The sequence below is a fragment of the Hypanus sabinus genome, chromosome 9 (assembly GCF_030144855.1).
Source record: "Hypanus sabinus isolate sHypSab1 chromosome 9, sHypSab1.hap1, whole genome shotgun sequence".
Taxonomy (NCBI): Eukaryota; Metazoa; Chordata; class Chondrichthyes; order Myliobatiformes; family Dasyatidae; genus Hypanus; species Hypanus sabinus.
The window spans coordinates 47,330,254-47,355,783 of NC_082714.1; the positions used below are offsets into that span (position 1 = coordinate 47,330,254).

Genomic DNA, 25,530 nt, shown 5'->3' on the forward strand with positions numbered 1-25,530 from the left:
CACCAATTGATTTCTTTTGTAAAAAGTTATGAGAAAAATACAGCATTTCCTGTTTTCTAATAATTTCACAGCACGTTCACGAGCCAAATTCAGATCAACATTCCAATCATTGTGTGACTGGATGACTGTACACCAGAGATTAGCTTCAACATTTGCAGTGTACACATACAATAATTATTCCAAACATTGTTTCAAATTTCCAAAATACATTTAAAGTTCCCAATCTATGACACAAATGAGCTGTGCATCTATACTCTGTGCTGTAATGCCATCTTGATAAATCATATCTGTCTTGCCAATAATGCTCAATTTCATACAGTCGACATAGTGTTCAAAACAGTCTGTTTCTGTGCTGTAAAATGTGTAACCAGTGTCTGTTCTCAAGTTATATACTCAATTTTTTCAGGAAAGAAAAAAAGTCCACATCAAAACTTGTGCATGGTTCTTAAAATAGGATATAGTCAAATTACTGAATCTTCAAATATAGTTTCAATTCATATTTATTGTGCTTCAATTTTTATTTAAAATTGATGGCATACTTACCATCTGCTAAGGTTAAATATAAGATCAGTACAGGAGGAGTACCATTAGTACATACAATATTTATTTACCAACACAAAGATAAGTTAATTATTCATCAGGTACTCCACAAATATTGTGGAACAGTATCATTAAAAAAAATACATATCGATCTATTCGGAACAAGCAATCCTCAAGAAGCAAGAAATCTCATTAAAAGTAAAGGAAACAATTTGTGCAAAGATTTGTTTTGTCAACTTGGGTTTCTTTGACCATAAACATTCTTGAACTGGGGACATAGACAGAATAGGGCAGCAATGAAAGAGGAAGTGATAAGATAGATAAAACAGTTCTAAAAATAATTGGTACTCCCTGTCTGCGCATAACGTAGTACAAAAAAAATTATATAGTCCAAGTTTGACAAAAAGGACAAACCTGTACTCATTGCAACTGTTGCTAAGGTGAATTTAAATTCTATCACACAGTTGTTAAGAGTAGCAAAACACATTTTTTTTGTTTTTTTAAACTTTCTTCTCCCCCCAATGTTTACATTTTAATGTACAGTATCATGCAATGGCACTTTTTTATATAAAACATTAAAACCTTACTGTAGTAGTCTGCCTGCAGTCAGTACACTAGGACTGCTTTTCTAGTTTCCCCTTCCCTCAGAAAACCTCATTCACAAACCAAATACAAAGATAAACAATGATTTGAAAACCTAATTTGCAATCCCTGTATTAAAGTTTATTATTTGTTTTAATTGTCCATTGCTGCAATTCCACATACTCCCACCCTGTAATTCAATTGACAACTGCCACAATTTTACTGCAAAAAAGTAACGGAGTATTCTTTAAAAACCATTAGTGATCTTCATGGTTGTCTCTAATATAGCAGCTAATCACTGATAGGTTCCTTTTGAAGGGTCAACCATCATAAACAAGTTACTCAAAGTTAACAATTCCATTTTTGAAGTCAGGCTGATGGACTTGCAAGTCTTTTAATTGTGTCACACACATGCAAACTCCAGAAACAAGGCTTTGTTTGAAAATTGCTGGACCCATAATTCTTCTGCTACGAAGTTGAATCTTCCCTATTGTATTCCTTCAGTTCAGATTAGCTGCAGCACAATACAACAGAAACTATTTTATATTGACCCATGCAAGACTTTTCCTGCTTCACCTACAAAGCCATAAATAGGCCTCATCTCTCAGCCTCCATGGCAACATTAACCTTCTGTTCTGAGGTGGTTTGTTGGGACACAGCTGCTGGCCAGCCAGTATGTGGAGTGGGTGATGCTGGAGTCCACATGCCCTGCTGATTTGGAGGAGACATTGGCCAGCCTGAGTTGAAGTTTACAGGAGGAGGAGATGTTGCCATTGAGGCAATTGGACTGCTACTGTTGAAGCTTTCTGAAGCTTTCAGCCTTGAAAACATTGTAAGTGCATCTGGAAAATTAGGAGGTGTTGCAGGTGTATTAGCTGGAGTGCACATCTGTGAAAACACAAAACATAGAATCAACATACATCTCAATGAATTCAACTTCATCAGTATTGACTCACCACAATCTACCCAGACAAGGCTAAAATAATCACACAAAACACTTCAAATTTTTGGTCACTGTATGCCCAAATTCAGTTGTGAATCGTCCAAACAAGAACAGTTAGAAAGCAGCAGCAGGCAATTGGCTCCCCTTGCTTGCTGTGCAACCCATTAAGACTATGGCTGATGTTGAACCTCAAAAACCTCTCTGCATTCATTTCATATCCCTTATTGTTCCAGTCACACGGTCTCACCAAGATCTATATCTGGAGAAAAGTGCAAAGGATATCAGGATAGAAAGGATGTTGTGCTGGAAACACTAGTACCAAAAATGAGTGGGTCACCTTCTGAGGAAAGGTTGAACAGGCAAGGTTGAAGCTTAGAAAAGAAGCAGCGTACTGCAATTATACGCATCCTAAAGAAACTTGACTCAAGATGGGTGTTGCAGAAAATATAGAACTGGAGGTGCAAGGATGGGATGCAGGAGTGGTGGTTGGACACTTACTTAAGATAGATGAGGAAATTTATGTTTTCTCTCTTAGAGCTGTGTGTCTTCAGAACATTTAAAAAGGTAGAAGTATAAACACTTTCAAAGGCAAAAGTAGATACACTTGATGAGCAAGAAGGTGAAAGATCAGAGGAAAATAGGAATGAGGAGAGGAAGTTATCAAAAGATCACATCTAAGAATTACTCCTAAATCTAAACTCATGTTTTACAAGTTGAGTACCCCTTATCTGAAATGCTTTGAACAAAATTGTTTTGGATTTTGCAATATACAAGATGGATTAGGATCGTCATCATTAACAACTCTGAATTTATGTGCTAGGGGATAAGCAGTCTTTGTCTTACACTTGTACATCACACATATGTACTGATGATCTTCAGTGTGTAAGATTTTCATCAACGATGATCTGGGCAAATTCAATGAATTTCAGTTGTGTCATGTTCCGCAGACTATCACCACAAACCTTTTTTTTTAAAATTAATGGCGCACCTTTTCTTATATTTCTGCAACTAACCTGGTGAATCTTCACAATTACCTTCAATTTTCAGTTCATTGCAATAGATCTTTGCTGGTTTCATGATCAGCATACCTATAATGGCATATGTTCACTCAGATGCTGATAAATCAACTCTTTCAATAAACGTTTGTGATTTTTTTTCATTTTATGCAGCATTTTCCATTTTTATTAACTTTTATTCATTACATATGTGAGGTCACTTCTTAGAAATATCTGTGGTGCTCAGAGATCTGTGCATCATCTAGGAACCTTCCCAGTGTCTTGTGGAAAATTCCATTTGTGACATGATGCCAGCACTCAAAAAAAAAATTCAGATTTCGGAATTTCAGTCAAGGGGTACTCAACATATATATCTAAAATCCATTCACCACTATTTTGAAACTCAGTGACCAAGCTTCCACAGCCACCTTTAGCAAAGAATTCACTCCTTCGGGCGGAAAGCTTTTGTTTTCCAAAGCCAATCCCATATTTTTGAGTTAACAACTAAGGGAATCCAGCCCTACATTTACCCCAAAATCAAGCTTCAATAAATAGTGTGTTCCACTGAAATCATCTCCTCAAAGAATATTATCAATAACAGCCTCTCTCCTTCCCTCAAGTATATCTTGTCCACATGCAAGGAGATTGTACATTCCAGTTGTGCTATCCCAAGAACCTTGAAAGGACTTTCTTTACTGTCATGCAAATCTTCTCAATCTCCTCACAGCTCACACTCAACAGGTTTTGTTAATGTTATACTTGTTTCCCCTTGTTCCATTGGTAATATAGATGGTGTACAATAGGAGGGGCCGAGAACCAATCTTTATGGCCAACCTCCCAACATGAAATGAAAAATTTATTCCTCCATTTTCATGTCTCTTTTAACCAATTTTCAAGTGATGTCAGTATATTATTCAGAAACCCATTCCGTCCCCCAATTTTGTTCTGCATTCTATCAATTCTGTAAATCATTATCTCAAAAGTCTAAGATTTGTCAGTTAATTAAGTTTTGAGGTTGTGATTTACAGTGTGATCTACTTGATAGTTTCAAGTACATTCCCTACTGCAAACACCAGGCCAAATGTTTTGAAACTCTTCCAATATTAGGGAACTGCTCTACCCCTTTTAAGAAAATATGAAAGATGACATCTAAATACCATCCACCACCTCTACACTTAATGTTATACCAGAAATTAGCTGCACATTAATTGTTATCATTTAGAAACAAATTGCCAAGGTCAAAACCAAAATGAAAATGCCAGCTTAAATATAGATTAGTGAACAACAGCTAAAGAATTTTTGCTTAAACCAGAGGGAGAGAACATGAGGTACCAGTTTGTAATGGACATTGTACATTTATTTTTGAGGGGGCAGGGGGAAGAAATGAGAGTGGAATTGGAATATCATCTTTACTGTATTAGATATATTCAAGACACTTGGTATGAACTTTGTCTGGATTTCATGTTTTATTCAGCATCAAATACAAGACATATCCCAAATTTGCAAAGAAATCGCAATTTCTGAGGAGTTATTACAAAAGACCGCTGAATAAGATGTCTACACTTTAAAAGATTAAGTAAAAATGACAATACAATTTTTACAAACATATTTAGTTTCCAATTACAAAAGCCAAAAGTTGACAAGGGAACTCAAAGAGTGTATAAAAGCAAATGAGAGCACATACAGTAAAGTGAAAATTAATGGGAAGTTAGAGGATTGAGAAGCAACAGAAGGCAACTAAAAGAGGTACAAGGAGGCAAAAGATGAAATATATAGGTAAGCTAGCCAATAATATAAAAGATACCAAAAGTTTTTCATATATAGGACTGTTGGAAGGTGACCTGGAGGGGGAGCAATGGGGGGGGGGGGAGAGAGAGAGAGAGACAAAGAAATGGCATACAAACTCAGTAAGTAATTTGTGTCAGTTTTCACTGTGGAAGATGCCAGCAGTATGTCAGAGGACAGAAGTGAGTTTAGCTGCTATTACTAAGGAGAAGATGCTTGGGAAGCTGAAATGTCTGAAGGTAGATAAGTCACATGGACCAGAAGGACTATACCTCAGGGTTCTGGGAATGGTAGCTTAAGAGATTCTGGAAGCATTAGTAATGATCTTTCATTACTCACTAGATTCTGGAATGGTTCTGGAGGACTGCAAAACTGCAAATATCACTCCACCCTTTAAGGGAGGCAGAAGAAAGGAAATAATAGGTCAGTTAGCCCGACTTCAGAAGTTGCAAGGATGAGATTTTGGGGTACTTTGAGGCACGTGATAACATAGGCCAAAGTCAGCAGATTTCATGAAGAGACTGGTAAGACCACATTTTCTGGTGGGCTACTGGTGACTAGTAGTGTTCCACAGGGATTGTATTGGGACCATTTCCTTTCACAATATTTGTCAATGATCTGGATGACAAAATTAATAGCTTTGTGGCCAAATTTGCAGATGATACTTACATAGGCAGAAAGGCAGGTACTGTTGAGGAAGCAGGGAGTTTGCAGAGAATTCAAGTGTATGGTTATGCACTTTGGTAAGTGGAATAAAGGCATAGGCTATTTCCTAAACAGGGAGAAAACTTTTTTAAAAATTGGAAGTACACAGGGTCTTGGGAATTCTTGTGCAATGTTGTCTAACAGGAACTTGCAGGTTCTGAAAGGACTAGAATACAAGAGCAAGGATATGATGCTGAGGCTGTATAAGGCATTGGTCAGGACACACGTTGAGCACTGAGAGCAATTTTGGGCCCTTTATTTAAGAAATGATGTGCTGGCATTGTAAAGAGTCCAAAGGAGTTCATGAGATTGATTCCAGGAATAAAAGGGTTAACATATTAGGAGCACTTGAGGACTGTGGCCTGTACTTGCTGGAGTTTAGATTGGGGGAAACTCATTGAAACCTATATGTTTCCATTAGTGGGCGAGTCTAGGACCAGTAGGCACCACCTCAGAATGGAAGGATGTCCATTTAAAACAACGATGACGACAAATTTCTTTGGCTAGGCAGTAGTGAATCTATGGAATTCATTGCCACAGACTACTGTGGAGGCCAAGTGATCAGGTAAAGTCGAGGATGATGGGTTCTTGATTACTTAGGGCTTCAGAAATTACTGGGAGAATGCAGTTGAGAGAAATAATAAAGCAGTCATGATGGAATGGTGGGGCAGACTTGATGAATCAAATGGCCTACTTCGGCTCATATGCCTTTTGATGAAAGATCCAAAAGAGATTGTTTTATATGGATTTTCATTTTGAGGGATCATGAATAATCTAGTTCAGCTTCCTCCCTAGAAGTGAGTCTGGAATCAATCAATTCTTTCTAAAAGGAAAAGAAATAACGAGCACTAAAGGCAGCAAAAGCTATACTTTGGCTGATGTGTGGGTTTTCTTTCTCCAGATCTGATGGGAGTCTCCAGTCACCCAGCTATCCATTTCAGGTAATACTTGTGCCACTCAATGTAGTTTCCAAGATTATCTAATCCAATGCTTAGATAATCACTGGCATCACTGAGAACCAAGAGGAACATTCTCCAATGACAGGAGTAAAATCTAGTATAATTGAATGCAGCTATGTTTTGTTTTTCCAGAGCCTTATCAACCCCGGATCACCACCAGTTTCTTAAGGCAATATTCTAGTCTCAAACCATATTCATATCAAATACATTCCACTTGCTTAGAACTTTAACACCCAAATAGCTCAACAGAACTAAGACAAAGCAAACAACTTAACTAGCACCCTACAGCTGCAGAATGCTTGTACATCCCCTACAAATTATACTGTTGCAACTTCAGGTCTCAGAGCACCTTCCAAAACTTCACTCAAGATCAGCATTCTCAGTTACAATAAAATGGGCAAGGGCTCAATTGAGCATTAGAAAATGTTCAGCTTGGTCTTCCCCTTCTGAAACCTGACTCCAGCAGACAGCCTGTGGCAGGATGGGTATGGCAGATGTTGGATTACTTCAACACAAGTACACATGTTCAGTATGTGCCAGGGGATGTGGAGGGTTGGCTGGTGCAACGCAGAATTTTAAGCATTACACTTACCTGCAAAATCGATAGCAATTAATGGCAGTTGCCCCCAGGATGAGGCCCAATTCCTTGCGTAAGCAGAAGTTTGCACAGGGAATGATACCAACCCTTAGTCAGATTTCAAGTGACAAAAGCTTTTCAATAGCATAATACTGGACAATGAACAGCACAATGCAATTGATCTTTATGGTCAATAAAATGTGCATTCTCAGAATTATTAGAAAGATTAGAAACCCTAGATAGGGTGCATGACTTTCCTCAGATGGGGAGATTTTTGTTTAAAAATGTTACCACCATTGGCCAACAGTACAGTTACTAACTTTTGCTCCATATTCCTAAACATTGAGAAGCAACACCAATTGTTCATAAAATTCATCTGTATGAATGATCTCTTGTAATACAAGATGCTTAAAAAGAGCATTTACTACAGACAGTATGGGGGGGGGGGGGAGAGAGGGAGAGAAATTAACTTGTTTAACATTTAAATGAATGCAGAATACACCCTTGGCAAATTGCAATACAAGTGTTATTCTCTTACCCTTGATAATTCTACTCCCCAATGAAACATCAGCTATGGAAATTTCTTCACGTGCTATAAACATTTTTTTTTGCAATAAAAGCTTTGCCACAAAGAACTGCACCTGGGTTTTCTGATCATTAAAGACTGACTATGACAGTTCACAGACACACACACATGCTCTTCAGGTAATAAAGGTGTGCCAAATATGATCAAAATAACTGTATTAAGTTTGTTTACCATTGACTCATTTTGTAGAGGTTCAACAGCATACAGCTGATTTCCAAGTCAGATAGTTGGCCTAGAATAATTAATTTAACCTGCACAAGAGTTACAATTATTACATCTTCAAAAGTTCTAGCAGAAATCCTCAAATCTGAAATTAGCTAAATTTTGGTCTGTCCATTATGCATTGCTCAAGATGTCTGAATGGCTGAACTTATTACAGTAAATTGTAAAACTTGATCAATAAACCTATTTTTATTGCCTCAGGGTACAGATGGTTTCTGGTTTCATGCAACAAGAGAGATTAAATTTCTTACAATCATACTGCTTTGAACTGTGAAAACATGCAGTAGTCCTTTAATGAGAACATAGTTGGTCACTACCAAAATAAACTCACAAGTTAAAATGAGTAGAGGCAAAAATATAATTAAATCAAATGATACACATCCAAGAATGCAAATCACATTTAGAACTTCAGTGTGCCAATCATGATCTAATGTCCAATAAATTTATAATCAGGGTAAAATGACCACCCACACTTCATGACTTAAAAATATTATCCAATTTCAAAACCCAAATCACCCGAGTAAAAGACATTGAAGAAAAATTGTTACACTTCACAATGTTTTGTCTGAGATGATGATTACTATAAGCATTCTGGCTTCATGTATAAAATATAGATGAGCAACTGCATTGAACATTCAAACATAAACTTGCAATCCTAACACATCCTTAACACTTTTGTTTGGTCTGAAAAATTCGAAACCATTTCCCACATCCAGCTCAAGTACAGTACAGCATGTTCACCGCTAAATCTAACACCAGCCTAATAGGGCAAATCTAATCTCTTGTTGCCAAGGCAACAACTGCTATCTGGACATTGTACCTCTATTTACTTTATACAGTGAATGTGATTTTAGTCTTACTAAGAGGTATTGATTAAAGCAGATATACAATGAATGGTATTTTTTTTCTTTTTAATACCAACTTGGAACAACTTTATAAAGTTTTATTGACATACAGTACATATACTTCCTTCCCTTCTCTGACACAATGAAAACATTTGAAAATTAGATTCTGTTCTAGCTTTGAACAAGCTTGGCATTCCTGCAAAAATCTGCATGGTTTCAGAACTGCCAGAATATCATGTTTTATAATCTTAGCTGTTTACAAAAGCTGTACCCTTAACATTATTGTTAAATTCAAAGTACAGTTTGGTGGAAATAAATTGTACTCCATCAATTTCTCCTAGTACCACTTGGGAAAAAAACTGAATGAATGCATTCTTACTACAGCCAAATTACATATACATTTCTCATCATCAACACTAAAGCCCCATGCTATGTGAGACACTCAGATATAAGCTCAATAGAAAAGGCATATTGAAAGTGACTGTGGAAATTTAAATCTAAAATTTTACGGGGAACTACCACTAAATACCATTCCCAGATCATCTTACTCAACATCATGTGAAAAGAAAAATGTTGAAATCTTCAAGTGTTAATATTTGCCTTGTTTCTCATGCAACCAAATAAATGAAAACACTAATGTTAGAACCTAATAATTTCTAGGTTCACCACTATGTTGAGCCAAGTAGCTCAAGATGTACATTTATCACACCCAACTGCTTTTATTGAATTAACTTTTTTAAAGGAATACTTAGTGAGAGAGATGGTGTAACTAGTCTTACAGTACTTGCCCACTCAATAATGAAGCATCAGCAAGAGGGGAGAAATTTGATTTCGAACAAATGATAATATCCAAGAACTAGGAAATTGGCTGCTATGAACAAAACCCACCTATTTTAATTACATTTTCAACAATTCTATAAATTCAAACCACTTGAATAAGACACAGGAAAACACATTTTTCCAATAATCAGCAATTATGAAATGATGCCTACTGATACTGTATCATTTAAGCTGAAAAAGAATGATAGTTAACAGTGGAAAATAGTAATTGACAGAAGCCTCTCCCTTGCCATGAAACAATGACATTTGCTGAAAAATTACTTTGGTTGCTGGCAACACTTCAATATCATACCCAAAAGCCAAAATCAACATGTTTGTCTAGAAGGCAAGGACAAAATAATGCCAACCAGGCATACAAATCATACAGCAATTACTGGCAAGTAAAAGATACCCCCGCACAGAAATTGTTAACAATTGGAAGCTGCTTTACTCTATCCAGCAATAAGTCTTGTGAAATCGGTAACTCAGCATCAATCTATAAAAGAATTTGCAAATATTGCTGCAGGTTGGGTACATTATCAATTAAATTCAACTCAAAATTGTTATTGATGTATTAACAGCACAAGGGTTCTTTTAAGGCTAAAGATTGTCTACCCAATTTATGTCACTCGACATTTCCAACCATTAAAACAAAAGAATTATGCAGCCTTATTTTAACAATAAGCAAATTAGGATTATTTTGAAAGATGTTCCAATTTTAATATATTCCCTGCTTTCTGAAGAATGATGGCAGGATCTTTAACAAAAGGTTACATTATGCTCCACTTACAGAAAAGTATAAAGTTTGATTAGCATGATAAAAATTGACGTCTGTCTTCTTAAATGGCACCCAATAAACTTTTCTAATGGCGAGTGACATGTCAAACAAACCTCTGAAGAGCTTTCTCTCTTAACTATCTGGAACATAATTACAAATGATCTGAATTCAATTTGGAAATGTTTTGGTCTAAATAATTAACTGTATGAATAGCTGAATCAATAAGAGCACAGTCCTTGATGTAGACAAAATTTTAAATGACAGGAAAATTTTAGACAATTAAAACAACTTTATGAAACGCAGTCACTGCTAAAATAACAACACTTCCAACTTTGGTACTATGGGCCATTCTCATTACCTACTGCTTGGGAATCCCAAAGTTACATAAGGGCTCTGTTTCCTGAAACTGTAAGCCAATTTCGCCCTAACTCAGGAACAGTAGTCACATAACACGGACGTGCGATATGCACCACCTGCTCACAAAACCATCCACCACCTACTCCCGTGGCATCACGTGATCCTGAACGGGGAGTGAAGTAGGAGCTACACCTTGCCAAAAGGTGACCTGCAGGTTAGTGGAGGGAAGCAACATCTCACACCTCCTTTAGAAGAGGTGCATGTCCACCCTGCCAACTATAATGAGTACTACAAAACATATCACTGAGGCTTGAAAAATGTTTTAAAAATGGGAGAATTTGTGGAGCAAAGAAAGGTCATTCATAACTAACTAAACTCCTGTACTATTTTTTTTCTTTCACCAGGATTACTTGGCTTCCGTCTCATTATAACCTCAATGTAAACATACAAGGAAACCAAATTCTATAGTCAAGTTGAGGCATCAAGGTTTCCTATGGAAATTGATACCAATGGAAAAATTCTTCAAGCTAGTTTCATTGTTAGCACAACAATGTTGGAAGCCAGATATCATGCATTTAGCATATTGATGCAAGTGTTACTAGGTTTGAGTATTTTTAGCCTGTTTTACAAATGATTTCCCCTCCATTGTTGTGTTGAGAGTGCAAAGTTCAAAGTAAATATGTCATCATATACAACCCTGAGATTTATTTCCTGTGGGCACACTCAGCAAATCTATAGAATAGTAGCTATAACAGGGTCAATGAAAGATCAACCAGAGTGCAAAAGACAACAAACTGCCAATGCAAATATAAATAAATAGCGAGAACATGTGATAACGACATAACAAGTCCTTGAAAATGAAATTGTTCATTATGGGAAACATCTCAATGATGGGGCAAGTGAGTGCAGTCATCCGCTTGTAATAAAAGGGGTGATTGACAGATAGTAACCGTTCTTGAACCTGGTGGTGCAAGTCCTGAGGCTCTGTACTTTATACCTGATGGCAGCAGCAAGAAGACAGCATGGCCTGAGTGCTGTGAATTTCTAATGATGATGCTACTTTCCCATTACAGCATTTCACGTAGATATGCTGTGTGGCTGGGAGAGCTTTACCCATGATGTACCCATAAATACTCAAAGTTTGTATTCATGTGTTCAGTTCCAATCACAACTTCCTGGATAAATAAAACTCTGCATGGACACAGTAAGACAGATAACATTCAGAGAATGACTGATTGATAGTACAGCGGACTCTGGTTAATTAGGGCAGCAGTATATTTGGGAAAGCTGTTAAAGACCAAAAACTAATTGAGAAAATAGCCAGGATGTCCTTCATTTATTTGCAGCAAGAGATCGTTGCCCTACAGTTTCTAACTTGACTCAGATGCATGCCCTTGTATGGCTGTTACAACACTACACCATGCTTAGAATGATATTTTTTTTTAATCATGCCACTTGCATCTGTTTGTGTTCAGAAACCACTGATTTTTGTCACTGATTGTTAGTGAAAAATAAGCGGACAATTCAGAATTGTTTTGCTCACTGTGGTTTCAGGCATTCAGGCATGGAGATGCCAGATACAGCCAGGAGAGCGAGTGAAACTATTTCACTACTTCAACAAGTTATGAACTATGAAAAATTTGAATACGCTCTGGTTCCCTTCCACAATCCAAAGACCTACCAGGTAGATTAATTGGTCATTGTAAATTGTCCTGTGATTAGGTTAGGGTTGATCAGGGTTGTGGGGCTGCTGGGCCAGCATGGCTCAAAAGGCTGGAATAGCCTATTTCTCACTGCACTGTCAAATAGATACATAAGTGAACAAACAAACATTGCTGAGCTGAAGAATAGAATGTGTGATGGATCATGTGTTGGTGCAACTCACTTCCCACCAAGCTGCATTCAACAATCTGAGTTCATGGTGCTCTGGGACTGTCCTGAGCCAAATATAGTTAGCTTTATGCAGCCATCTGGCATGGGACATTGACTTGCCAACTTGCATGGAAAATGGGTAAATGAATGAGTTATATCTCTTATTTGGATTAATGTTTTTAATTTACATCGCATAAATGAGTTAACTACAATAATATTAATTTTTGAATATTGAAATATATTTCAGCTGTTTCCATGAGGTCTCTGATCATCACAATTTAGCAAGTGTTTAAAAAAGTCTTTGACAATCAATTTGTCAAAAGTCGGTGGGGTAAGATCACAATATGCACCATTTGAGACTTCGCTTATTTACAGACTTCTCCAGATCACAGAATGATTCCAATCATCAAGCAAAGTTCTGGGAACCACACAATCACAGGTATAGCACTCAAGAAACAGGAGTGGGAGTAGGCCAATCCAATCTCAGCTATGTTTCTCCACATTCCTGTTCTCTCCACATATCGCTCTACTGCCTCATGGATCAAATATGTTACAACCACTACCTTTAATATAACAAACGACTTCACTTCATACCTCTTAGGTTGAGAATTTTAAAGTCATAACCGTCAAAATAAATTCAGGCTCACTTCAATCTTAAAAACCCCTTATTCTGAAAATTTGCCCCTTGTACTGGATACCCACACTAGAAGCAGTCTTTTAGTGTCACCCTCAGAATCTTGCATCTCTTAGTAAGATTTTTCATTCTCCTGAATTCCAAAGAGTATATGATTAACCTATCCCCATATATCATCGGTATGTCAGGAATCAACCCAGTGAACTTCTTTGCATTGCTTCCAATGTAAACATATTAAATTAAGACAAAACTGTATGAAGCACTCACGGTGGAATCTCATTCAGCACTAAGTTGCATCAGACCTTGTATATTCCAAGTCACCTGTCATGAAAACCAACATTCCGCTAGCCTTCCTAATTACAGGCTGTATCCATATGCCAACCCTTTGTATTTCAATAGAGATCCTTCTAAATTACAATGTTTTGATTTCTTATTTAACTTGGATATCATAATTTACTTTTCTTATTCATCTTAGTGGAAAACTTCGTATTTTCTCACATTATATTCCACATGGAATATACTGTAAATACCAGCTAATTCAACCCTAATGCAACTAAGAGATCAAAGCTGGATATCCTCTGGCAAGAACCTTACCTCCCTACATTCCAAAAACTTGACAGTGGTTACAAATTACAGGTCAGGAACGGCTGAACAAATTGGCCCCAATAACTCTTAAGAAACAACAGCATGTGGATGAAAATGCTCAGTTGAAGGGCACAATATCTACCACACAAAACAAACACCACTACTGTCATCAATGCTTAGTGATCGTAGTGCATTCAAGGTATTTTACAGCAACCTGCTGCTGAATCTTCTAAAACCCACAATTTTCATTACCAAAGGACAGCAGGTAAATGGCAATATTTTCGGCGTTAAGTTCTCAACACCACATTCTATCCTTCTTTGTTTCTGGGTCAAAATGTTAGAAATTCTTAACACGAAATACCAGTTAGCAAATTACCTCAACAAAATATTTAGGGCTCTTTGCAAGATGAACTAAAATTAGACACCCAGCTAAATAAAAGCTTAAATATGTTCTAAAGTTATGCTCAAGAGCTGGGTTGCAAGAAGCTTCAAGGAAAATGACAAGTAGACTGGTTCAAAGAGGTCTTTAAAAGAAGGGAATTCAGTTTTTTTAAGCCAAAGATAACCAATGGTAGAATTAGTGATGATCACGAAGTCAGAATGAAGCAAAGTTATCAAAGACTAGATCAGTTAAGATTACAAATACAAGGGCAATACCTAAATGCTTCCAATGGGAATATTATGCATCATGCTTTTTTCCCCTCTCCAAATCAAAGTGCTCTTAAACTTTTTTTCCCTCCAATTATGTATCTGGCACATGACGTAGGGCAAAATGATCCTTTTATTTGCAGCGTCAGAAACAAAGCAAAACAGTGTCTTACCTAGATGTTGCAAATGTTTTTTTTCCTCCACCCCCCAACTATCTTAGTGGAAGCACACATTTGTACTCTAGTTCCTAAAATACAATTCTAGACTTCCTCCTGTAGCAAATATGCAAGTTATCTGACTACCGGGTAACAAATGAAGCCTCTTAAAAATTGAATTTGAATTTATCTTCTGCAACTTCAGAATAGTAAACTTCATCTGCTGTATCTGCAGTGAAAACAGTCAATTTACCCTGCTTTTTTCCAAATTCCATGTGGAATTTTTCTCAAGAATTGCCAGGAGGCCACATGCATTTCTGATCTGAAGTAATCACAGTGTTTATTCCAGCATACCTTGGTGGCAGTCATGCACTCAGAATGATCCAAGCGAGCAATCAAAACTTCTAGCATAATGGCTTTCAGGTCCTCAACACACTGACTTAATGCTGATGACACAAATTAATTCACCAGGTTCACATCTATGACTTACTATGGAGATGGAAGAGACTGCACATGCTGGACCTGAAGCAAATACATCCACTGGAACAACTCACCAGATCACAGGATCATGGTCAAAACCCTGAATCAGGACTACTGAAACACTGGTTAGAAACCTTAAACATTAAGGAACCATATTTATGTTCACTTGGAAAAGCATGTTCTGATACAGTCATATATACAGCTTAGAAGTTGGGAAAAAAATCCACTAGTTTGATTGCTAAATGTTTTTCTAACATGTAACCAAGCAAATTAATGAAGATAGGATACTAGAGAACTTTAGCAAAGTCATAGGTTTGTCCAGGTTAAGGCACATGGAATCCAAGGTGCAGTGGCAAACTAAGTCAAAAATTAGCTTGGTAATGGAAGACAAAGTAGTGGTGGGTTGGTCTTCTTTGACTGGAAGTCTGTAACCAAATGATACAACGTATGGATTAGTGCTGAGATCTTTGTTGTCGTAAACATGAACACAACTTGGAACCAATCGGAAGGAGACTGGTTAGCGAATTTGGTGGCAACACAAAAATTGGTGAAGCACTAGACAGCAAAAAAGGCTGTGATCACTGGATAGTCTACTCAATCCAGACAAGTATGAAGTAATGCACTTTGGGATGCCAAATAAGAACAGGACACATACAGGAAACACAGGGACTCTGGGATGCAGCTATCCAAAAACTGGGATAAACATGAAATGGACAGTGATAAAGACACTCGGCTTATTTCCCTTCATGCACTGAAACACTAAGTACAAGAGATAGAATGTTATGTAGCTGCTGGATAAAACATTGGACTGGCTGCACTTGAACTTTGGTCACTACCATAAAGATATGATATCATTAGAAAGACTGGGAAAGAGATTTAGCAGATTAAATAGACTGGATATATTCTCACTGAAATATAGAAGGAAGAGAATAGCCTTACTAAGTTTACAAAATTTGGGGGGCACAGATAGCTTAATGGCTTTTTCTAGGGTAAGGGAGTTTACAACTGAAGAGCGTAGTTTTAAGGAAAATTGCAAGTTATTTAAAGGAGAGTTGAGGCTTTTTGCATGCGGTGGGTGGTGGTTATATGCAGAGAGCAGTCGTAGAGGCAGATACAATTATGAACTTTAAAAGGCGTTTGGACAAATATTTAGAAACAGTAGAGGAATACAGGCCTAATGCAGGTAAATGGGATTGGCGTAGTCGTCATCAAGGGGCTGGACTGAATTGGTTATTTCTGTGACAATAAACTACCACTAACATTTGGCATTATTTTGTAGGAGACATATACTGGTAAAAGGAAAAAATATCAGAACTTCTGAGACAGTTTTACAGCCTTCAGTATAATTTATTTCAACCCATTCTAGGATAGTTGAAGGATGTTTATAAAGAAAAGCATTACTCAGAGACTGGGATTGTTTGGCAGGCTGTGTAGTCCACTGCTGTTTGGGCATGGCCCCCATGTTACTGTCTTGGAAAGAATGAAGATGGTTTGTGCCATGTTGGATGCCCCATTTCAAGTAAATGAAGGACAAAGAACTCAGAGTCAAAATGGATATAATAATTTTAGTCCAATCACAAACAAGAGAAAATCTGCAGAGTACTCTTATGTTTATCTTTCTGCAAATCACATTCAAGGCATAATATTTTCTTTGGGACCCCTGTATATATGGTCAGGTTTTATGGACTGTCCACTACATTTGATTGATCAAGATTAGTCACAAACTCTGAATGCTGTTATTGGTCACCTATCCTATTAACAGAATGGGAGGATTTTGCAGACAACATTGGCAGTATTCAAGTGAATTCAGATGAAAATTGTCTGAAATACAGAGAGGGTGAGAAATCACTGTTCCCCAGTAGACCTTAATGGCAGTTATCAAGTCTTGATTAACAGAGGGCTACACTGAAGCACTGAAAACAGTAATCAATGATGGTTGCTCCCAAAAGATAGAAAGTGAATTAGAGAGAATTAATATGGGCCTTGTTTACTTTGTGTGGTATAGAAAGTGATCTATATATTAGAGAATTGCTTATTTTGTTTTGTGGGATGAGCTGTGGGTCATTGTACAGCAGTGGCAAGCGCAAGAGTCAGCTATGACCAGGAGTTCAGCCTTCCAATGTGTGCATATGTATACATATCAAAAAGGAGGAGCTGAGCAAGTTTTAATGTTGGCTGCATGACAATCTTTCAAACAGATCCAGCACAAAGAAAAACAGGTTATGCAATATTGTGCTCAAGTAAATGCCTTAGGGACAATGAGTGAAGAAAAAGAAAACTGCAACAAGGATGACGTAAGCTCTTAAGAGCAAGTTCTCCCACTCCATTTCCACACACTCTTAATGAATTCTGTACTTGTAACATATTTGAATGAATGTGGATTTTGCATTATAGGCTCTTGCAACCATTGCTGTCTACTATTAATTGTCAATGAAGGACAGGGCTGTGCTTGAAGTCAGAAATGCATGAACAACAATCATGAATTAACCTAATGTCAAATAAAACTTGTGGCTTTCAGACATGTGGCTGTGGAATTTCCAACTCTGCTTCTAAATAACCTACAAAGCCATCAAATGTATTTTTCCAACTGTTTATAATGTTACAAACATTGCTTGTGGACCTTTAGTTCTATTCTATACTTGCCATAAAACCCAAGGGATAACTCTTCGCTCAACAATCTATTACTCTGTCAAAATTTTCTTTAAGACACTATCTATCATACGGAATAAGTAACCCTAGATTCATCATCAGCCTAAAGGAACATTTATGAAAAACAATCTTACTTAATTGAACATTAGTTCAACAGAAGACTCAATCTCCACAATCACATGTTCATTCATAAAAATAGACTAGTGATCGAAATCAAACAGCACGTTGGATTAGTTTTCCATAATCCACCATTCATTGCATAATCAATTTTCCCCACTTCAACATACATTGTTTAATTTCTACATCAAATAACATTCAGTGCACTATTTTGCATAAATCATTGTATTTTCTTCCAATTACTTTAGCACAACTGTTTTAAGTGAACCACCATGCTTGAATGGAACCCGATGTAGTCCTGAATGAAATTTAACAAAAATGCAATGTTAGTTAACACTGTATATCCACTATGTACTATATTAGCCATTTTGATATTCAAAAGTAAAACAGATCCCTCAGAACTAAATCTTATAGAATCATGCTCTTTGTACAGTAATCATTGCAACATCTTTTGAGAAAAAAATTGAAACTATATAAAGAATTAAAGGCAGCCAATGACAACTGCTGACTGAGAATGCTCATTTAAATCATGAACATGATTTTTTCCAATCACACTAATTTTATTGTCTCCAAGCAACTCCCACAAATCCCCTTAAAAAAATTATCATGTAGAAATGTTGCAATGATTTCAATGAGACAGACACGGGTCCATTTTGCTTCACACTAATTCAAATGTAATTGCTTTCCTTACACCTTGTGCTTTCTGCCTGTCAATGTTGCTGGCATATTATTCCCCCAACTCCCAGAAATATTCAGCAAATTAAATTTGTATCTGGAGAGAGGAAATGGGCTTCGGTTGTATTTTACACTGAAATCAGGTTAAAAACAAACATAACTAACGTGCAAAGGACAAGATGCACAAATAATAAACAAATAAAGCAATTTATACTCATTTTACAGAATGGACTTTTCCTTGCAAACTACATCACCTTAACAAGTTTACCATATGGCAGACAAAACATGGAATAACACAAATCCAGTCAACAGTTTGTGTGGAGTTAGATGCTCTCAGAAAGGACCAGAGGCAACTCAGTGGCCATGAATAAAGATAATGCTTTTTAATATACACAAACATAATGCAAGGTTATTTTGTAGTGTGACTGTTCTTTTTCAGATTGCATTCAGTGTGCACTTAAGGTGCATACACAGGGTTAACTACTTGACCAAAATATCAGAAGACTGTCATGTGTTTGATGAACTGCACACGAACAATCAATGTTTTCATAATATTAATGGTGAAAAAATGCACTACGCAAAATAAATACCTTTGGAACAGTTACTATTACACACAAGTTATAAATCTGAATTGGCAATATAGTTCACATATTCAGTTTTATTCTTCAATTTCTGTATGTATTTTGGATGTCAGCTCAAGGAGAAAGGGACAATGGCCAAATTAAAGTTAAAAAAAGACAAGAAAAAATCCACAGGCTTTTTGCAATAATACACAACTTGAGAGAAAAATCAGTAAAGGAAAATTATTTCTGTACCTGCATTACTCCAGCACATTGTTCGAGCCCTTCTTACATGAGCAAAACATCAACAAAAATCTCAAACATCTGGCTTTCCGTAAATAACACTACTTTGAATCTAGAAATGTCTTCATTGTTTATAGTAGTAGTTACTATCATGTGCAGCTTGTCATTGTGATATATTGTCAATGAAAGGCAACTGTAAAATGCCGAGTTCTGCTTTATTCACTGCACTAAAATCTGAATGATGATCGTATCACTCCTTTCATTTTGTCAGCATTGCAGTTAATCCATTAATGTCTCACTTCCAGCAATCTCAGCCTGGCCTGGCAGACGACACAAGGTTGCTAGAGGTTTGGCTGGACTTGATGCAATTGAAACGACAACTAACATCTGGTTCTCCACTAAGCAAAGATATCATTTCCAGACCTCTATTCATAGAAATCAAGGTTTTCAATGCAACAATTCAGTTATTTCTTACTTCGTCTAGAGACATTTAAGTCAATGAGAATTTTGCAATTACTGAAAGATTTTAAATTTGTTTCTTTAAAATTTCTTCTTTAAGATTTTGAAATTGCATTGTACTAAAAGCATTAACTACAACAGCATTAATGTTAATGCTTTTGACAATGATATATGTAACTCCTTTTAGTTTACAAAAATGTAGCATTTCTATAAAGGAACATAAAATTCAATAAGAGCACTTTATATAACGTTGAAAACGAACAGCTGAAATCACAAAGTCAATCAGCAATTTAATCAATGTTTCTGGAAAACTTCACTATCAACATTGGCTGTTTCATAAGGAATCCATTTTATTTCAACTTCCTGTCAGTGGAAAAATGCCTATTTACATGGAGGACTGTGTTTGGGTGAACTGTGCCATGGGGGATGGGAGAAAAACTACTGGCAGGAAATAAACAACACACTCCGCGATCAGGAGGAAATCGAACCGAGCTGTTTCATCATTCGCTGTTGTTTTAAGCATTTCCATCTTTTCACACTTTTACAATTTACTATAAATTCTTATTGGCAAACCATGTGGGTTCTCTCTCTCTGGCAAATTTACTACTGTTCTTTCAGATTGGCTTGGGAATTTTAATTCTTGCCTATTGAAAAGACGAACCGCCAAAAAGGTATATTCTTGACATTCAAAATCTTCCAGGTTTCTCTTTCCACCATTAACGTATTCATAACTAAAATAAATAAAGAACTCTGAACTAACGTCAGTCTTAATACAACAAATAACGCCATAGGAAGTAGCTTGCCACATGTCTGCAGAAACGAATGTTTATGCTAACGTAGATGAGTTTAAAAATGGCTGCCAATACACAACCTTCCACTTTCTAAACAGTCTTCATCTCTCGATTTAAGAGATCTAATTCGCCTTATGAACGTGTTACATAGCATGCATAAAATTCAAACTACTTAACCACAACTAAAAAAAATATTTTTTTACAAATAGCGTAAAAAAATAACTATGCAAAATACAAATTTGAAAACATTCGCACTGAAGTCTAACAAGTGACATCGGTACATTAGACCAAGCATACCATTGACCATTCGAACGGTTCTTTAGAAAAAAAAATCGCGAGAAACGCGTCCACCACATGGAACAGTTAATTCAAATGTATTAAAATATACATTTTACACGTTGCAAAGTACGACACCTACAGAACATCCGAACAACAATATTTCTAAAAGGAATTCCAGGGATCGTAATAGGGTTTAACGTAGCGTGCGGAAACCATAACATTGCGATCACAACACACAGGATGACAAACTCTTCCACGCGTTTATCATCGACCCCTTCTTTAAGAGTATCAGAAAAAGGTTAGTTCCCCAAATTGAAAAGGATGCGTATTGTTAATCCATTGATAAATAATATAAGGGAACACGAGAAAAATAAACAAAAGGCGATTGTAAGATAATCAGAATGTGAGGCGGCTTCGGTTCTCCAAAACATTCCCACGCAGCCAGTGGCAGAGGGGACTGGGCGCGGGGTGGGGGTGATGAACGCCGGCGGTGGTCGGACATGATGAGGCAGCAGCCGGGCGGGCAGGGGTTTGTGTTTATTTTCCTCTAGCGGCCCGATCCCAACATGGCGGCACCGGGGAGGGAGGGAGGGGAGCGGGCAATGCCGGCCGTCGTCCGAACCCCAGCTTCGCCCACGCCGACACTTACCATCTGATGGTGATGATTGTAGGGCACGTTGGCTTCTTGGAAGAAGGCGCTCAGGGCCGTCTTCAGGGAACCGAGAGAGGAGGGAAGGGGGGGGAGGGGAAAGGAAAGAAAAACGGTCAGCATCAACACACACACACACAGTCGGAAATAATTCAGCAATTGAGGCCCCCCACCCCACCACCTTCTTTACCTCGAACTGCCAGTGCGCCGCCTGCAAGAGCTGCTTAGCCTGATCTGCCGCACATCCTGCGGTCAGCACGAACTGATTTATCATCACTTGGTGTTTCAGCTCGTCCATATTAACGGACATGGTGTGAGCCAGCGACAGGGAGACGAGGTCCCCCCACCTCACGCACTCTTGTAAATATTGCTAACCGACTGCAGAGACGGTCGGGGGAGGGGGGGACGAGCTGGTAACTTTCTCCTCGCCCGAGCCGGTGTGTGCTCGGCCTCCTGTTAATTATGCCGGTGGTTGTTTGTTTTTGCTCGCCAAGCCCTCACACTAACGTGCTCCGAGACACCAGCGAGTCCCAACACGAATACAAATATTTACGTAGCGTTCGGAGCGCAGGCCACGCCCCTCCCTTTGAATGGCAGGCGACGTCACGCAGCGCCCGCCCGTTGATGGACTGCTGACGTCACGGCGCCGCCGCTCCCGCTCCCAACGAACTCGGAGCGGGAGGAGGGGGTCGACAACGGCTGGACTTTCTCTCGCTCCCGCCGATCCTTGCCCGGGTTCGGCGGGGGTGGGGGATTATGTTCTCCTTTCGCCACTGCTTTTCTATCCTTCACATTTAGAAATGATTATACTCATGTGACGTTCCCTCGGCGCCTTTTCGAAGAGCCGGCTGAAGGCTATGTTTTTGTTTTGAGGGGAAACCAAGCGCCTTGGACGGTATATCACCACCACACCCGCCTCTCGTTGATTAATACGTTATGCAAATTACTCTGGGAAGGAGGGAGATGCTGGGCAATGAACCGACCGGCGTCCTACGACTCCCACAATCCCACGCGGCCCTTGCGGCATTCCCTGTTTGCAATCGGGTGACGTATTTGATTGGCAGATCGAGGGAACCAATCGGGACTCGAGCTGTTAGTATCTGACCTTATAAGGCAGCTTTAGCGTGTTGGGCTTTACCAGCGAAGGTAAACACGCAGGCTGCACCAATGGCAGTGCGCCGGCGGGTTGACACGGCTCCGTGTTTTTATCACGTAGACACGTGATGCAATGCAAGCTTTGCTGTCTGGCCAGGATTGATGTTGACGGTTAGGGAGTGGTACCGTAACTACGTGCACTGTTGTAATTGGACTGATTCGGTGCATGAGTCAACTTTCTCAAATTGATAAAATATCACTTTTTAGAGAGCTCGCTTTGTAACACGTGCTTAAAACAAAATCTTCCGCTAGGAATTACCTCTTTTGTTCATACAGACTAGCTCATTGATTTTACACCGTGTCTCAGGAACTGAAACAGCGTCCTCCGACTACAGTTCCTTTTGACCTTTCTGCCTCATTTACAAAATAGTTGCATTGGAATTCGAAAGATACCTAAAACATGCATAGGCACTTCTATACGGCTTTTTTAAAATCCCCAATGGAAAACTATGAGGAGTAGGTGACTAGGCCTCTCAAACCTCTCCTACCAGTCATGATCATAGGCTGGTATATGCTAGCATCAACTCCTGTACCTGATCCCATTAACCTTCACTTTTTTCATTTTTATGTAAAATCTGTCTAATGATCTGAACCTTGGTAGCAGAGAATTACTGATTTTTTTCCTCTAGCTAGTCAAGCCCCCTAAAGAGTTATGTCTTGGACCTCATTTTGTTAATATTCATCTTTTAATTTCTCTTAATATCTTTGATGTGACAACTAGTTTTCCATGCATGCTAACACACTTCCTCCATTTCCATAGATATTAATTTAAGCACCAGCCTCTTGTGAAGCACTTTGACAAATGTTGTTTGGAAATCTAAATAGTCTAACTCTGCAGGTTCCTCTCTATCAACTCTTTTTGGCATGTACTCAAAAAATTCAAACAGCTTTGTCAAACATGATTTACAATTTGTAAAACCATGTTAACAGGGTTTTATTATATTCATCTTTCCAAGATAACCATAAACACTAGATTCTGCCAATGCTGGAAATCTAGAGCAACACAGAAAATGATGAAGGAACTCAACAGGTCAGGCAGCACCAATAAGGAGAATAAACTGTTGATGTTTTGGGCTGAGACCTTTCATCACCTGCTGTGTTCCCCCAGCATTTCATGTTGTTTCAAAATAATTGTTTTTTCCCCTCTGTGATTATTGATTCTATCATCTTTCCAACAGCAGATGTTAAACTAACTGGCCTATAATTTCCTGTCTTCTTTTTAAACAAGAAATGCACATTGGCTCTTTTCCAGACTTCCCAAAATTCAAAGTAAATTTTATTGTCAAAGTACATACAGTATATGTCACCATATACTGCCCTGAGATTCACCTTCTAGCAGATATTCACAGTAGAAAAAAGAAATACAATAGAATCAATGAAAAACTACACACAGACTGATAAAAGCAACATGCAAAAGAAGACAAACTGTATAGACACAAAATAAATAATAATAATAAGCAAATAAATAATACTGAGAACATAGGAAATAAAGTCCTTGAAAGTGAGTCCATCAATTGTAGAATCAGTTCAGAGTTGAAGTTATTCACACTGGTTCAGGAACTTGATGGTTGAAGGGTAATAACTGTTCCTGAACCAGGCGGTGTGCAACCTAAGGTTCCTGTAACTCCTTCCTGATGGCAGCAGTGAGAAGACAACATAGCCTGGATTATGGAGGGCCTTGATAATGAATAGAACTTTCCAGTGGCTGTGTTCTGTGTAGATCGACTGAATGGCAGAGAATGGTACTTTTCCTAAATATAGCAAATTTTGAAAGCTTTCAATCAATGGGTCCACTATCATTGCAGTTACCTCCTTTACCATCCTTGGACACAGATCATCAGGTGCCAGTAGTTTTGGCCCAATGAGAATCTTTGATATTTTATCCCTCACAATTGGGATTTTTGCAAGTTTGAGCCTATCTGTTATCTAAGTGTGTTTGCAGGGTCCTGTCAAGTTATTAGGACATAGGCTAGAGTAAGGGTATATAGCAAATATTAATTTCACCAGCAACCAATCTTTAGGCATGAACATGAATTGTAGATTGAATTTAAAATTCCATCCTGAACAATATTTTTCCTGGAGCTGTGGACTGGAGTTGATTGCAAAACCTGATAGAGGTGTATAAGATGATGAGAGGCATTGATTGTATGGATAGTCAGAGGCTTTTTCCCAGCTAAAATAGCTGCCACAAGAGAGCACAGGTTTAAGGTGCTTGGGAGCCGGTACAGAGGAGATGTCATGGGTAAGTTTTTTGCGCAGAGAGTGGTGAATGCGTGGAATAAGCTGCCGGCAACAGTGGTGGAGACAGATATGAAAGGGTCTTTTAAGAGACTTTTGGATAGGTACATAGAGCTTAGAAAAATGGAGGGCAATGGGTAACCCTAGTAATTTCTAAGGTAGGGATAAGTTCGGCGCAACTTTGTGGGCTGAAGGACCTGTATTGTGCTGTAGGTTTTCTATGTTTCTATGCCTCTATGCTTCAAGGCAGACAATGCTGATTAACATTCATTTTGGGTGTGTGGAGTGTGGGTGCAAAGACGGAGGTGTGTGAAAACCATACGTAATTCAAAGGAAGCACTGTAGATACATTGGAATGACGGAATTGTTCTGCTATTACCTTTGAACTTTAGCATTAAAAAATGTCATGTGATATTGGGTTGGGAGGTCTCCCCTCCAAGAGTTTCTCAAAACGATGCCTGTTTCTCATCTTTGTTGAATAAAACACTTTCCCCTCCACTAGCCTCAGTGTCCATCCTGTGACTTTGTTCATTTGGGAGTTTGTCCGGTATATGTTTATGACACATCATTTGGCCAGTGATCTCAGCAGTCTAAGTGGGTGAGTATTTTTAAAATTAACACTCACACTCAGGTCAGTGACCACAGCAT

At 38.1% G+C, this 25,530-nt stretch overlaps 1 protein-coding gene across 1 annotated transcript; it reads right to left on the minus strand.

Annotated features, from left to right (window-relative positions):
• Window positions 1-482: 482 nt before the first annotated feature.
• ubald1a (UBA-like domain containing 1a) lies at window positions 483-22,372 on the minus strand. The gene is made up of 3 exons (XM_059979611.1): window positions 21,680-22,372; window positions 21,490-21,549; window positions 483-2,010 (listed from the first exon to the last, which is right to left on the minus strand). Exons 1-3 carry the CDS (start codon window positions 21,797-21,799, stop codon window positions 1,720-1,722), a joined length of 471 nt encoding a protein of 156 aa, XP_059835594.1. The 5' UTR covers window positions 21,800-22,372; the 3' UTR covers window positions 483-1,719.
• Window positions 22,373-25,530: the final 3,158 nt, after the last annotated feature.